The 16,847-nt window shown below is 42.3% G+C and overlaps 1 protein-coding gene across 2 annotated transcripts in view; it reads left to right on the top strand.

The window, feature by feature from the left end:
* Positions 1-5,523, top strand: part of UBASH3B (ubiquitin associated and SH3 domain containing B) — a 134,765-nt gene extending 129,242 nt beyond the window's left edge. For both annotated transcript variants that reach the window (XM_044919445.1, XM_044919446.1), the window contains exons 12-14: positions 798-904; positions 2,436-2,545; positions 3,825-5,523. In XM_044919445.1, coding sequence (XP_044775380.1) covers positions 798-904; positions 2,436-2,545; positions 3,825-3,962 — 355 coding nt within the window. In that variant the 3' untranslated portion in view covers positions 3,963-5,523. The remainder of the gene's footprint in view (positions 1-797; positions 905-2,435; positions 2,546-3,824) is intronic.
* Positions 5,524-16,847: the final 11,324 nt, after the last annotated feature.

Below are 16,847 nucleotides of genomic sequence, written 5' to 3'. Positions count from 1 at the left end.
TAAAAAGCCAAACTCAGAGAGAGAGCAGAAGGGTGATTTCCAGGGACTGGGGGATGGGGAAAATGGGGAGATGGTGGTCAAAGGACACAAACTTCAAGTTCTGGGGCTGTAATGCACAGGGTGGTGATTAGTTGATAATACAGTATTGTATACTTGAAAGTTGCCAAGAGAGTCGATCTTAAATGTTCTCACCACAAAAAGGAAACAGTGATCCTGTGACGTGATGGAGGTGTTAGCTTAACACTATGGTGGAAATCATCTTGTAAGAACAGGTGTACCTGATCAGCACTTTCACACCTTGAAATTAACAACGTTTTAAGTGGCAATTCTATCCCAATAAAACTGGAAAAAAATTAAAAATAAACAAAACCTATTCTTACAGCTTATGGTGTATAAGGCTAGAGAAGAGGGGCTTGGGAGCTCTACAGAGATAAAGAGATCTAAGCTCTGCTTTGCTTCCTGTTAGCTGTGTGACCCAGTACTGTCAGTCAGAAAATTAGTCAAACTGCTTATGAGTTAACCCGCAAGTGGTAGCTGTACTGAGTGTTTCACTTTTCCCGCGGTCACTGTGACACCTTGCATGCACAGCCTTTATTTCTGCACATTCTGTACATTTCGACCCCACTCCCATAGAGTGGAACTACTCTTCTCTATACCTCCATCCTTTATAGGGAAACGGGTAAACAGAAATATGGAAACTCTAGAAAGGTCTTGACATAGAAGTTTAGAATCCTATCTATTGCTTTGTCTTGGGATCAAAATGTTTTCATTGCCTTTGTTCATCTTTTCTCTTACAGACCTCACATTCCAGTCAGCAAATTAGTGGTTTCAGAATCCTATGACACTTACATTAGTAGAAGTTTCCAAGTGACAAAAGAAATAATAAGTGAGTGTAAAGGTAAAGGTAGGTGATATCATTTTGGACTCTATATTTAAATATGTGGTCATTCCTCCATCATGGTCTATAAGCTGTTCAAGATGTTTCAACTTGCTTTAGCAGACTTGCTTAGTAAGAGAGAGAAGTAATTCCCAACTTTCTTATACTTTCGTGTTAAGTTTGTAATATTCTCTCGAGTACCTAAAACGGTAGATATGCCATGGGGATATAATCCAGACTTAGTTACTACATGAAATCATTTAGAATTCTACATAACAGCTATTTATCTTGCACTCTGTGAAGGAAGTTCCCTGTTACAATTTCCAGAAGTTTTTTAGCATAACACTATTTTTGCCTCTGATTTGATCCAGGAGCGAGGACGCCCACACAAAGCACACCTTCACCAACCCACTATCACTGCTACCATTAACCAAGAGCAGTGTTCTGGAAGACTCAAGTCTGTTACTCAATTTGATAAACACTGAACTCAAATATTTAATGAAACATAAGACTATTCACTATCAATTTTTAGAGAAAAAAGGGATTACAAAAGTATATGCACATTTCTACTGCTTTTTAAGTTATCTTCGTAAAGCAAAAACTAGAATTATACACACCCAAATGTTAACAGTGGAGAGCCCTGGTCAGCAGTATTGTAGTTCATTGCCACCTCTCAGTTAACATTGAGAAACCACTCATTTCATTTACTACTCCTGTGCTCCCCACTGTAAAGATACTCATCAGCATAGGCTATCAACCAAAAAGTATCAAGTGCTCCCCATTCTACAGTGGCAACATTGAAAACTATATTAGAAGAAGTAGCAGAGAGCGCTGTAGACATAGAATAGTTTTGTGTCTTGATTGTGGTGTTTACAAAGAGTCACAAAGGTGATAGAGAAGCCTGGTGGAATCTAAGTAAACTGTGGATTACACCAGCACCCATTTCCTGATTTTGCTAGGGTACCATAGCTAGGCAAGATATTCCCACTGGAGGAGGCTGGATGCCTGGTATGTGGGACATCCCTGGTGTGCATATGTGTATATATACTATCTGCTAAACTATATACACACACAATGTGTATCTATATGTTTGTGTATATACGTATTACACAATATGTCATACATATATGATATATAATTTTACACATTGTATATATTTACATATTATATATATAATTATAACCTCCTATGCATCTATAATTATTTTAAGATTAAAAGGGTTTTTTTAATGATATTAGGCTGCCTTAACAATACAAAGCATTTCAAAATATTGTTTGGCCAAATTGTCTCATTCTTGAGAACGTCTGTCCCTCCCTGGAACATTTGACCTCCAGTATTTACAAAGTTTATATAGGTCTTTATAGAAATGGTCTTCCCAGGGGTGCCTGGGTGGCTCAGTCTGTTAAGAGTCCCACGTTGGTGGGCAATCTGAAGACTGTCTCCCTCTGCCCCTCTCCACTCTCTCTCTCTCTCTCTCTCAAATAAATAAATAAATCTTAAAAAAGAAAGAAAGAAAGAAAAGAAATGGTCTTCCCAGTCCTTGCTTTTCTTCCCTCAGGAAATAACATCCTGATTGTGGCTCATGCATCTTCCCTGGAAGCGTGTACTTGCCAACTTCAGGGTCTGTCCCCTCAGAACTCCAAGGACTTTGTACAAATGGTCCGAAAGGTAATTCATACCTATATCTCAGAGGCCTGTGGTGCCAAACAGTTTTACAACAGTTCCCTGACTGGCTGATGGCTAAGGAGTTTGAAGCCTGTGTTCCCTGTGAGCTGGAAAGATGCATGTATTGATTCACTCAACCAAGATGTACTGAGCGGTGCTCTGTGTAAGGTGCTTTATTAGGCCTTGTGTAAGAGACAAAAGATGCGTTTGAGCGAGTTTTAGCTTCTGAGAGCGCAGATTTAGGAAGTAGCTAAGAAGTCTAAGCAAATTGTCTGGATTTCCCTGAGGGGCCATGGATTGGATGAAGAGGGGTGAGTGGACCCAAACAGAGCATCTGACAGCTCAGCTAGAAGAGAGGGCCTGGGTGGTAGGCCAAAGGAAGCAGTGATTTAAGACGATCGGGCTGCAAGGCAAACCAGGAACAAGGCCATGAGACAAAACCCATGAGAATGACCCACACATCTGGATTCTTCCTTCTCATGCCCGTGAAAGAGGCTTTCCCATCAGCTGCCCTCCCACACACTTCCCTCCAGGCTGACTTACATGCTTCCTGTATCTGCCCCCAGAGAACCTGATTCAAACTCAATTGCAGTGCTTTTCTCTTTTTTTTTTTTTTAAGTTTACTTATGCATCTGTGTCTACCCATTACTCTGTAAGCTGCCTGAGGGCAGAGATTTTTGTCTTGTTTATAACTGCAGCTATGGTCCCATGCACAAAAATACGTTTAGAGATGAGATGCCATGGCTCCTGACATTAGGAAGGGTACAGCTTCAGCTTTGAATATTACAGATACCCATGCCAAGAAGGAAAAAAAAATAAGACAAGACAAAACTGGGTGAAATATTTTTAAAAATAGCGTAATCTCTCCCATGGTCCAAATATAATTTCTGAAATGTCTGAGCTGCAATTGTAGCTTGATTCACAATTAGGAATTAACTCTGAGCACCTTCGCTTTCTGTGTGATTGTCCTCTTTCCTCCCACACTATTACGCAGCAGTCTAGAAACAATTACTTAATTACACCAGGGGAGCTCACCATTTAATGAATCTTTCTGATGAATCCCCTTGCAATGTAAATACCCTTCCCTCTAGTTTGTCACTTTTATCCATTTCATTTTTCTTTATTGATTTTTGGAAGAGATGCAGGGTCTACAAAGCCCCTATCAATTCCTGTGACTATTCCTGATTCCCAAGGGCCACCTGAAGATCTTTATGTGTAGGTCAAAGCAAAAGCATTAAACCTCTGTTTTCTATTTCCCCTTCCTTTACTACTCGGACTTCAGATTCCATACTTGGGGTTTTGTTCCTGTGAAGAACTAGGAGAAACTGGAATATGGCAGCTGACAGACCCACCCATCCTTCCTCTCACCCATGGACCAACTGGGGGCTTCAACTGGAGAGAGACCTTGCTACAAGAATAAACCATACCAGTGAACGAGAAGAAAAGGCTCTAGAAAGCCTTTGGGAGAAGTGTCTTTCTGTGTGTTTAGAAACAGTGGCAAAGTCCGCACCACCTTCTAAGCGGACAGCTCAGAACAATTTAGCAGATTTCCTTTCATGCTTGAAAGCTCTGATGACGAGACTGTGGGAATGAGAAAAAGACTTGATTCCGGGATAAAATTCATTCTCTCTGGATGCTTACCTAGCTAATAAGGCTTTCGAGAATTGTCTTCCTAAATCAAGGCACCTGCTACAGTAGAGGATGTGTTCTTCCTTCCTTCTGTACACGGCTAAGGAGTCGGAATGCTCCTAAAGGGAGTGGTCAGCCTGCTCTGAGGAGGAATGCAAGGGGAGGGAGTATGTCCAGAATCCAGCTGGAGAGACACACCGAGCTGCCAGTTTGGGGATGGGATTTTCTTTTTAACTCCCATGTTCCAGTTAGGCAAAGCCAAGCTGAGGAATTCTTTTAAGGTTATTAGAAAACGTGCCCCTGCAGAGAGTTGTTCTTATTACACATCAGATTCTACCCTCAATATGACCCACACCCCCGTGCTGCTGGCTCAAGACACCCACTTGACGACCCCCATCTACCCTGGTACCTACCGCCACATTTTCTCTAGAACAGCTCACTACAGCTTTCTGCTACGGCCCCTCCCCCTCGCTTCTGTCTGTGCAATGGGGAGAGCAAGCGCTTTTAGATACTCAGGAGGGAGAAAAATGTATTCAATTGTGGGAAGCAAAGAATTTGCAAAATACAAAGTGACCTGGAATTATCCGTGTTACAGCACTTCCAAATCACCATGATTTGCTTGTCTTTGCCCCTAGAGTCTAGACTGTGGTAACTGGTTAAGGATGTTGACAATTTGAAGGCATGTGTGTTCAATCCATTATTTGAGTCCACAAGAAGCTCATTCCTGTGCAATATGGATGTCTTTACAAACCATACCAAGGGTCAGGTCATTGTACACTTACAGTACCTGTCACTCATGGCAGATCATCCACCAATGCATCAATTATACCAGGGATGTATAAAGAAGTCAGGGAACTAATTTAAAGGATGACAGTCACGATTGCTGTTTGTGCTGTCATTTTTTTAATTTGTTTTTCTATAACTTAAAATATGTAGGTAGGGCTACTTAAGAAAAGGTGGGAGAGCCACGTCCTGTGGTTTCTCATCACACCTGCTTCCTGAATTCAGAGGGAGTTTATTTAAAAGAAAAATAAATGACAATCAAACTAAACATCAATTATCGACGCGTATTTAATTTTGTGACTAGCTGACTGTCGGCAGCAGACAATGGTCTGGTGCAGTGTAGTTCACTATGTAGACTATGTGTGCAACTGAGATACCAGACATGTAAAGAAACAGTGTAAAACAAATCAATATACGTTGCAGCACTGAATAATACATATAAAACCCAGTATATCAAAATAGATAGATCTATGCTCCTATTTGAAACTGGAATTTGAGGATTCCTAAAAAGAAGAGGAAGTGAAAGGATGCTGGCTATGTATGTTAATCAGCAGGAGGATTACAGCTGGGGGGCTTTTTTAGGCCACTTAGATATGTCATGAATTTTAGATCTTAAGAAACGAACTTGATTTCTTCTAGCATCGCACAAACATTGATCCAGCTGCTGGGTATAAAAACACTCCGTGCTGATACCACTGAGTAATAGAAATGTTTTAACCTTAAAAATGGGGGAAATATTCCCATTAAAAGAGTCTAAGAGAAAAATCACATTACTGCTGATGCAATGTCACTGCTGTTCGTTCTTCTATCTGTAGTGAAATGAATCTACTGTTTAATCAGATCTGTAATGTTTATTAGATTCTCCACACATTTTCATGGGCTTCCAATGTTCAGAATAATGCGTGAACACCTTACATCTGACTTCCTTGAAAACTACAGCAGTGTGTTCTGGGCGGTGTCTGTACCTGAACAGAACAGAGTTCAGGATAGGTTATCCTCTCCCTCCCTCTCAGCTATCTTGGTCCTATGATGACCGAGAGGCCAGTTTAGCTGGGCAACAATCCATTGTCCTTAGCACAATATGGACAGAGCCTTAGGCTGTCATCTGTGTGAGCAGGAGGCAGAGATCTGAAATCATTTCCTGAATAATTTAGGTGAAAAACCCTGAATTAAGGAGTTTATTCCTCTGCTTTCATTATCCAGATTGTTTATCAAAGTGGCCTGAATGACCTGAATTCACATTAAATTCTCTTTTCACTTATTCTTATTTAAAAAACTAAGACTCCAACGGAGAAATTCTTTGAAAATCGTGTTGAATCTCTGTGTAATAAAAGGAATGCACGTGTATTACATGATTTTGTTTTCATCCAAAAATTCTAGGTTGACATCACAACCTGAACCTCAGCTTGGTTCTTTTTGATCTGAGGCTGATGCTTATTAAGAACAAATGTTGGGGGCAGGGAAGAGCGGGCAGGAAGGAAGGAAGGAAGGACGGACATCAAGATAAGAAGAACCAAATGTTTCTTGCAGAGGGAAAATTTTTTTTTTTTAATGTAAAAAGTTGTCTGAACCGGAGATGAAATTAACTAAAGGATTTGGTCTGGGATTGAAACTCTGAAACAGTTTGCTGCTGGTACACGTGGGCCGCATCAATCCGCTAATGCCCCAGTATTATTCATAGGTAGGACTTCGGTTTCGGTGATTTTAACATGCCACGTCTATTCCTTGTGGACTGGAATAATTGGCACATTTTAATGCGCAAGCTGGGGGTCTCACTTTCCCAGGCTCTCTTCTCCATCACTGCATCGGTAGCTAGGAGCTTATTGCTTTGCCCCAGTGTGGAGTTAGAATACAGTGTTTTCCATTACATTTAGATTCATAGAATCTGAATGGCTGATTAAATGGCCATCTGATGGCTGGAAGAGGGGGGTATTTTTCACCCTGTAGTGAATGGCTTGGAGGAGTTTCTACCTTTTATTTGAATTATACTTTAACCAAAGAATTATTTTAAAATAACCTTATATTTAAAAGATGATTTTGCAGAAAATAAAAAATTAAAAAAAAATAATATCTCCTGGAGTGATCTCAGTTTGGTTAATCATTGTGGATAATTTTCTTGCATTTTAGGCCGACGTGGTCATTTTCCTGTCAGTGGTATTTGGATGCATATACATTGTCCTCCAACTGCACTTAGCATTACCATAAATGTATCTTTTCCACTCAACTAGCTGTGTTCGTATTAAAGGAAGTCTTCTATTTCCATTACCTAGTGTCACTGGGAACTAACTGAAGAGCTGCAGTAAGAGAAGTTCCTATCTCATTGTCTTTGTAGAAAAGCGTCCCTCTGTAGCAAAAAGGGAGGCATTCCTCCGTAACCTAGGCACTCTGCAACTCCAGTGTTTAATTTGAAAGCAGTGATGAATTGCTCTTTTGAATCTACTCTGAGTAATGCGTGTGTTCGAATACAGATGAACCTCCCTTAATTTTCACAGGCAGAGTCACAACTATACTGTCTGCATGAACTCAGATAATGAGGCGCGGGGTTATTTGCATTTAAATTGTAGTCCTGCACATATATGAGAACTAAGAGGCACGAGTCTAGTCGGGCTGCCTTGCAGGGGGGATGAGACTGGCCTTGGAGGGTAGGGAAAAGAGCATTTTAACATCTACTTAGGTTAATAGTCACTTTACAAAGGTGATGGGGGGATATTTTGTTCAGTGATGGCAGATGCTTTTCATGTTTAAACATAGGATTCAAATTGGATTTGCTTCTCTTTAACACTTCAACATAATGAATTTTTCCTAGGAAAGTAACTAGCTATAATGAAAATTCGAGGGAAGGAAAAAAAAAATGCCGCTAAAGACAGAGGAAATAACTTGATCTTTAAATACGTATAATATTATGTTCGGCGTATGTAAGTTTAAAATTATAGTGAGGAGTCGTCAAACTTAATACACAATCAGCTCTTACAAATGTCTTACACAGTACCACTTAGCTGCCATTGCCCACACAAAAATCAGGATTTTGCAGCTGTTTAACTATTCTTGGACTCTGTACAGGGTACATATGTATAACGGGAAACGTGTGCTGGTTCTCTGATGGGAACGCCATCCTGAGGCATTTTGGTTATGCATTGACCATTCTCAACCTGATGTCTTTAGAGGTATATCGGTTTCCTTTTCACTTATAAGGCTATTGTATCTTTTTTATTATTATTCTATGTGATTCAGGTGTATTTATTTGAAGAAAAAGGTATGTCATTATAAGAAGGAAAACCACACGGAACTGTATTACCAGATCCTTTGTAAACTACCTGTGTTATCTGCTCTTTCCTGGCTGTGTGCTCTTCCTCTGGATGCAGCTCCCACACTGTTGTAATTAGATCATTCCATTCCATGAGCATCTCCGTTTAAGTGGTTCACAGACGATTTAATAAAGAGAAACTGTGTCCTCAGTCGGTCCAGAGCAATCTCATGTTAAGTTCTGAGTGGTCTCTATTCCTGTCATGTTTTTAGATGTTACTGTGGTCATTATTATTTCATAAATGTCCATTAAGAGTGCGATTCTTTGAAGCTCAGAGAGCCAGAGGGGCGTTTGCTGCTGACGGAAATGGAAGGATGCTCCGGCAGCACTGTGGGTCTCTGGTCCCCTCTGGGGAGGCTTCTCTCTGAGTCAACCAGGTTGGAGAGGTGACACTCGCCCAGGAGTGAGAAAACATGCTCCAAAATGCTCTCATTGCCCATGTGCGAGCCTTCATCCCTCAACTGTGCTCACCTTGAGGAGGTAGGTGCACCAGGGGCCATCCATAGATTAAGAATTTGGGTAAGAGAGAGGGGAAATCCAGCACAAGCTAGGTTCCACACTACCAAAAGCCATAATAGACCGCCCCCCACCTTTTTTTGAGAGAGCGAGTGAGCAGGACAGGAGGAGGAGCACAGGGAGAGACTCAAGCAGACTCTCTGCTGACTGCAGAGCCCAACAAAGGGCTCGATCTCACGACCCTAAGATCATGACCTGAGCTGAAATCAAGAGTCGGAGGCTCAACCCACTGAGCCACACAGACACCCCAACCCCATTTTTGAAGTAAGGATATGTTAAGCTAATAGAAGTTAGAATAAGCCATGTATGCAAATTTATACTCAGGACGCAAATGCAGGTTTTCATTGACAGAGCCAGCCATGAGCCAGGCACGGTTTACTGCCTGAGGAAACGTAACAGCTAATGCTCACATCTGACAAAAGACCAAGCTACGTTTAGCCTTGTGGCTGGTTCTCTCGGTTGTTCTCTGCTTGACAGATTCCCAAACTCATTTTGCCCACTTGTGATGTATGTAAAAGCTGCCTGCACATCCAGAGAAAATGAATCCACATGCTTTGCATTTGTTTAAGCTGAAATCAGCAAAATGTCTTTTTTTTTTTTAATAAGTTGAGGACCAAAAAACAGTCTTCCTTCTGAAGAAACAGAATACTTCATTTTGCCAGAAATAAAAACATAAAACCCAGATGACTTGCTCCTGACCATGAAAAGCTGCAGGTTTAGATAGCTACTGGGTGCCACTGTGTTGGTGGGGCAATCCAGAAGGTCTGCGTTATCACTGGAGAAGAACCTCATGCTGTACCAGGGAAGCAGCTCTAATTCTGGCGTCAGACAGAGCTGGGTTCTTATCCTGGCTTAGCTGCTTACTAGATCCCTTAAATTGTTTTCACCCGTAAAATGGGCACATGAATTTTTACAGCATGGTTGTAGGATATGGGATAATGACTATAAAATGCCTAATAGGGGGCACCTGGTTGGCTCAGTTGGTTAAACGTCTGACTCTTGGTTTCGGTTCAGGTCATGATCTCAGGGTCCTGGGATCGAGTCCAGTGTCAGGCTCTGTGCTCAGCATGGGAGTCTCCTTGTCCCTCGCCCTCTGTGCCTCCCCCTACTTGTGAGCACTCTGTCTCTAAAGTGAATAAATAAAATCTTTTAAAAAAAGATTTTCTTTTTCTCCCTCTCTCTGCGTACCACCCCCCCCACTCTCTCTCATTCCCTCTCTTAAAAAAAATAAAATGCCTAATAGGACATGCTAGTAAGATACTATCTGCTAGTAAATAAACAATTGCTTTTGCTAAGGCCAAAGGAAAATCACACGTAGCCATTTTCTTATCTATGGACAATATCAGGGACAAGGAACAAAGTAGCCTCGTTCATACTGGTATTACTTTACTACTATCCCCAGAAGTTATCTTCTGCAATAAGAGAATGTGTTGGTTGAATTCTGGGGTTTGCCTAAGAAGCTGCCTTAATGATTTACCACCTTCCTCTTAAAAGCACATTTTCGTTTGATTCTCATAATTTTACCAGGCAAGGAGAGCAGGTATTGTGAACTTGCTGTATGAAAGAAACAAAGACACGGAGGGCGTGGATTCATTCATCATTCTACAATACTGACTGAACACGATGTTCCTGGCAGGGTGGCAAGCTGGTGCTACAGTGGGAATTAAAGCAAGGTCCCCCCCCGCCACCCCCTTATGGAGGAGAAAGAGAGAGACACTGAATACATAAACAAGATAATTACAGAGGTTGATCAATGTTGTCTAGGAAGAAAACTGGGTTATCCAATAGTAACTCTGGGAGGGATGTGGGGCAGGGCGTACTTTACACAAGGTCGTGTGCGGTGTCCCTGAGCAGCTGACAAGGAAGCCACCAGCCAAGGCTGAACAGAAGCTGGGCATGGTGCAGAGCTAAATGAGGTTTCAGGAAGACAAGGAGTGCAGATGTCCCCCAGTGATAAGGAGTTCGCTGGGTTAGAACACCAGGGGTCAGGGAGCTAAAGTTTAGTAAGCGCGGCAGAAAGTGGGGAGAAACAGGGTTGGAGAGGTAGGTGGACCTAGACATGGGTCCCTGTACCCCATGGCTTCGTGAAATACCAGCCCAGAAGCAGAATCTGGCCCACAGCCTGTGTTTAAATGGCCCACAAGCTAAGAATGTGTTTACAATTTCAAATGGTTAAAGTACACCAAAAGAGGAATGCTATTTCACGGCACATGTTAATTATGTAAAATCCAAATTCCAGGGCCTATCAATAAAGTTTTATTGGTACACAGCCATGCTCATTCACTTACATATTGCCCAAGGCTGCTTCCAGCCTACAAGGGCAGAGGCTAGCAGTGGACGGTGTATGGCCCACAAAGCCTAAAATATTTACTACTTGGTGCTCGATAGAAAAAGTTCACCAGCCTCTGTTGTAGACCATGGTGAAGCATTTGTATTTTATTCGAAGCCCAAAGAATCCAGCACAGACACTAGTTTACCTGGCATAAAAATTAATAGATTGGTGGGTTCAGAGGCTGGCAAAGTGATAGCCAACATCTGTTGAGTGCTGATGTGTATCAGACTCTAAGTACTTAACAGGTGTAAACTTCTCTATTTTCTTGACAACCCTATTCAGTAGATACTCTTATTATTCCAAGTTTACAGAAGAGGAAGCAGAGCCTTACAAAGATCCAGTAACCCGCCCAAAGTCACATGGCAAGTACATGCTAGGGTGGAGATTTGAGCCGTGTCAGCCTGGCGCCAAAGCCTGGACTAATCGTTTAAGATATTTGCGTAAAGAAATCTTAAGGCAAATATTGCCCAACCCTGAGGCACCTGGGGGGATACTTGGTTTCTTCAGAATGCAGTTTGGAAACCACTGGTCTCATTTAATCCCCTCATTTGCAGATGAAGACCCCTTGGGAAGTCATTTGTCCTGGGAGAGATGTGTGAGCTGGGACCTGAAGCTGGCACCTGCCTGTCTGGGGGACATTTCCCCCAAACCACAGTCATCAACTCCTACTTGGGTTCTTTGTTCAGCATGATCCATTTGATTCGATTCTAGGCAGAAGTCTTTAGAATAAAAGCTGAGTGGACTTTCTCCTTTTGCAGGCACATCTAACCTACTGTGGTTCCTGGGGGCATGAGATAGAGCCCCAGCCACCTGCGGTCTTCAGACTGATGGAGGATCTTTTTTTTTTTTTTTTTTAAGATTTTATTTATTTGACAGAGAGAGACACAGCGAGAGAGGGAACACAAACAGGGGGAGTGGGAGAGGGAGAAGCAGGCTTCCCACGGTGCAGGGAGCCCGATGTGGGGCTCGATCCCAGGACCCTGGGACCATGACCTGAGCCGAAGGCAGACGCTTAACGAGTGAGCCACCCAGGCGCCCCGCTGATGGAGAATCTTCTAAGTGCCACCATGCCGGGCACTTGGGATACCAGGTTTAATTCATACCTCCCAGTCATACCTCCCATGCTGTAATTAGTCTCCCCATTTTACAGATGGGGAAACTGACACCAAGAGGCGAGGGTATTATTGAGGGCTACAAGGTCACTAGTGACAGGGCCCAGGTGACAAGTCCAGGTCGGTCTGCCTCCTACCCCCCACCTTATACTCATCCCACTAGGCTTCACTGCTGCTAAAAAGCCTTTTCTCAATAACTACGATGGCTACTGCTCTAGTTTAGAAACCCCGCAGCCCTGCTGTGTGTCTACAACAGAGCTCAAAGACTCCCAGCACCAGCTGCGGACTAGCCACCCAAGGCATCTGCTGTGAAATGCAGCCCTTCTTGCCCTGGCCTTGGGAAAGGCCACAGATTCTGCACACCAGCCAAGAAATGTCAAGAAGAAAGTTTAGGCAGCCCCTCTTGTAATTGCAGTAAAAACCCCAGTGGCTTCTACACATGGGAAAATCCCCTGTCTTTTCTGACCCTTAAAACAGTCCAACTTTCACCCTACTTAATAAATGTCTCCTTTTTCAGTTTTTCTTTTTCCCCAAGGTGATGGTGGGAGAGAGAGGATATTTATTTCTCTAAAATCTGTCTCCACACGACCACTCCATGAAATGTTACTTCCAATTAGTACTGGAACATAGGAGGAGGATTCATTCAGTGAAGATCAAAATGACAACCGGCTATCAGTGGTGAGGCCTCCCACATACAAGGTGGTCACCCTTCCACTAGAAAACAGGTAGAAGGTCACTCCCTGACCACTGCACTCCAACCTCATCTTTTCCTTCCACGTGACAAGCAGCCACAACAGCTGCCTTCCTCTGCTGAACCCCTTCAGGGCCGCAGGCTGGAGTGGGGGCGGTGAGGGGGTAGGAAGAACCGTGCAAACCACAATTGCATGTCATTCACAGTCATAAGCCTGCCTTGCAGCTCTGCCCCCACAGACCATTTTAAACTTCAGTCCAGTGGACGATCATGACGTTTGTCAAGGTCTGTGACCAGTTGACTATCACATCCGTGGGTGAAAAAGATACACTCATCACTGCCCACGGTGCAATCTAAAGTAAGGTCTTCTTTAATGCTCGGGAAGAATTAGAGGTCAAACATCCTTTTAGGCTTCAGAGCAAAAAGAACATCTCAGTTGGAGAGCCCATTCTTTCGTTTGCTCACTCATTTGATAATTTATTTCATGTGCTGTTGTGGGTCAGGTGGCCCAGATCAGATGCCGAGAGAGAGACTTGTGTGCACAAGTTTATGGGAGCGTGCTCTTGGGGACGAGACTTGTGAAGGATGCGAGATACTGAAGTGAGACCCAGTGGCCACAAAGGCCTCCCCTGATCCTGATCCCACAGAGGGCTCTGGAGCTAGAATGTTTCCCTTCAGAGTCGCTCCACCTTAAGATAGAGGACAGAACTGCTATGTCTCCTCCTGGGTGCCCCATGGAGGAGGGAGGATGTTGGGTGAGACAGGTCTCTTCCACTAACAGCAATTCCCAGAGAGGGACCCAGCTGGCATGTCCCAACCTTCCAGCCCCTAGGGGGTCAGGGGAGAATCTGGGTGGCATGTCAGAGTGTACCCCCCAAGTGCCAACTAAGGACCAGCATTTAATTTAACTAACCTGAACTTTTTTCTCTGAATTAGATTATCATGAAAAACAAATGTGGGAACATACCAGGTTCTCTTTAAATTCACCCTACAACTGATTCAATGTAATAAACAATTATTAAAAACTATCCTATACCTTAGCATTTTTGAAGCTTACTATTGTAAATATATGTACAATTACAGCATTTTTAATTTGTTTTTCCTGGAAAAAAAAGTTTTAATTAACAATGTGTCTTAGAATCCAGGAAATTGGTGCTTATTGATTTGTCTCTGGATATTTCTCTCAGTGTAGACATCATAGACTTCAGACAGTATCCTCATTATGTTCCTAGTATATGATTGAACTATTTCATAATGACAGGCTTTGGTATAGCAAAACACAAACAAATTATGGAAAATAACAATCATTCTTTTTTTTACTCAGACTAAATATCTTTGTTTTTGAAATGCCTCATTTATAGTAGCACCACATAATATTGTGTTAATAGTTTTTCTATTGTAACTAATTGTAATCATTGAATTTTGAATAAAAAATGATATATTTCATTGCAAAAAAAAAAAAAAACTGTCCTATAACGGGGCGCCTGGGTGGCTCAGTCAGCTAAGCCTCTGCCTTCAGCTCAAGTCACAATCCCGGGGTGCTGGGATCGAGCCCCTCTTTGGGCTCCCTGCTCGGCGGGAAGCCTGCTTCTCCCTCTCCCACTCCCCCTGCTTGTGTTCCCTCTCTCGCTGTGTGTCTCTCTGTCAAATAAATAAATAAAATCTTTTAAATAAATAAATAAATAATAAATAAACTAACAAACTATCCAAATGACCCGGAAATCCAGCTACAGGTAAACAAACTGCGGTATATTTATAGAATGAGCCACTACTCAGCACTAGAAATGAATGAACCTTGAACATATGCTCCATCAAAAATGAGCCTCAAAATAATTATCCAAGTGAAAGAAGCCAGACAAAAGAAAGTACATACTGTATGATTCCATTTATATAAACTTCTAGGAAATGAAAACCTAATCGATAGAGACAGAAAGCAGATCCGTGGTGGCTTCAAGACGGGAGGGAGGGAGGGACGGGAGGAAACATGTACACTATCTTGATGGTGATGAAGCTGTTCACCAGTGTATGCATGTGTCTAAATGTATCAAATTGTACACTTCTGATAGGCAGAGTTCATTATATCAGTTACCTCAGTAAAGCTACTTGAAAAACAACTACACCGTGGAAGGATGGGTGCCAGGAACACCAAGGTTCCCAATGAAGCAAACTCTGTGTTCAGGAAGCTGGGGGACTAGCAAGGGAGACAGATGCATACTCAATGAAATAGAATGCAGATCAGAATAAAAACCAGTATGAGAAAAAGAAAAACTAATTACGGGGCAAAGAGAAGTAGAGAGGTCATTTTTTTCTAGAAGTACAGAGGACAGTAATGGCTAACTATGCGCATTAACTTCTTTCATTCTTATAACAACCATATGAGTGGGCACTGTCATTGTACCCATTTCACAGGTGAGGAAATAGGCTTTGGCTCCAGAATCCATGTTCTGAATCACTAGTCCCTACTCCTGAGAAATGCCACATTATATCTGGGCCTTAAAAGAGGACTAGAATCTCCTGAGAGAGAAGGCCATTTTGGGCAGAGAGAGAGCAGTATGAACTATGACCCAGTAAGACTGTGACTAACAAAATTTACTATATGCTTGAAATATAGCAAGAATTTTCTATGAGCATATTTTGAGTCGGGGTAGAGAAGGGGGGCTGAAAAGTAGATTGATGTCAGGGTGTGTGAATGGCCTTTGATGATATGCTGGAGTATGGACTACAATCTTCAGGCAAAAAGAAACCACTGGAAGTTTTTGAGCAGAAGAATATTTGTGTTTTAGAAAGGGAATGGGAAGAAAACAGAAAATCTACCTGTCTGCAGTTAAATGAACACCTGGAATGTTTCACGGAAACCCATTCACAGGTATTGCACTAAAATCACATTAAATCAATAGATCTGGGCTGGACTACACTATAATTTTAATTTCAATCTCAGGATATTTTATTCTTTCATCCCCTAAGTCCTATATTCATTCTGTTTTCACTTATGTTTCCATACATTTTTACCCAACAGAGAAAATTACAGAAAACCACCACTGGAAAAGAGAGAAGCAAGGGCACCTGGGTGGCTCAGTCAGTTAGGTGTCCAACTCTCGATTTCGGCTAAGGTCATGATCTTAGGGTTCTGGGATGGAGCCCTGCATTGGTCTCCATGCTCAGTGGGGAGTGTGCTTAAGGATTCTCTCTCTCTCTTCCTCTCCCTCTGCCCCTCCCCCGGCACTGACTCACTCATTCACTCTCTCTCTCTCAAATAAATAAATGTTTAAAAAAAAAGAGGAGGGGGGGAGAGAGAGAAAAGCAAAGTGATCCTTCTCCAGGCCCCCATCTGAATTTAATTCACAGCTGGACAAAGACTTTTTTCCACTGGCTAAAATGAAGAGTCCCATGATGACATTTTTACTTGTTTCCTGTAAAAGTGGTTTTTGACCTCTTCATACATTCGAGTTAGAGGATAAACTCACAAGCTGGAAAATCAGTATTTAGGTCCAGACAAGATGTTGGCTCCACGATGGCCCATGTTATATTACCAGAAGTAAACTCCTTTCCCTCTGTGCCTTGACAGGACATGTTAGGAGATCCTATAAGGAATAGCACTCTTCCAGGTGAAAAATGTGAGAAATTATCAACTACCCATGAGAAATTCACATCTGCCATGGGAGGCCCAAAGAGACACCTTATACCCGGTTCCTTGGACTTTCTTAAGGAGGTAGGAGACAGGGTACAAAAACAATGCATCACCCTAAAGCAAGGACATGGAAGTACCAGGAAAATCAAATGCTTAGACACCATAGAGCCTTAAATATGAAAACTGGAGGGAATTTCATGCAAAAAAAAAAAAATCAGACCAAAGCCTGAAGTCTTGGCTTGTCTTCTCAGCTCTGCCACACTGACTATGTCACTTCAAGCAAACTCCTTAGTTCTCTATTTAAAAAAAA

Source organism: Neomonachus schauinslandi, chromosome 11 (assembly GCF_002201575.2).
Source record: "Neomonachus schauinslandi chromosome 11, ASM220157v2, whole genome shotgun sequence".
In the NCBI taxonomy this organism is placed as follows: domain Eukaryota; kingdom Metazoa; phylum Chordata; class Mammalia; order Carnivora; family Phocidae; genus Neomonachus; species Neomonachus schauinslandi.
This window is presented reverse-complemented; position numbering and strand designations above follow the sequence as displayed.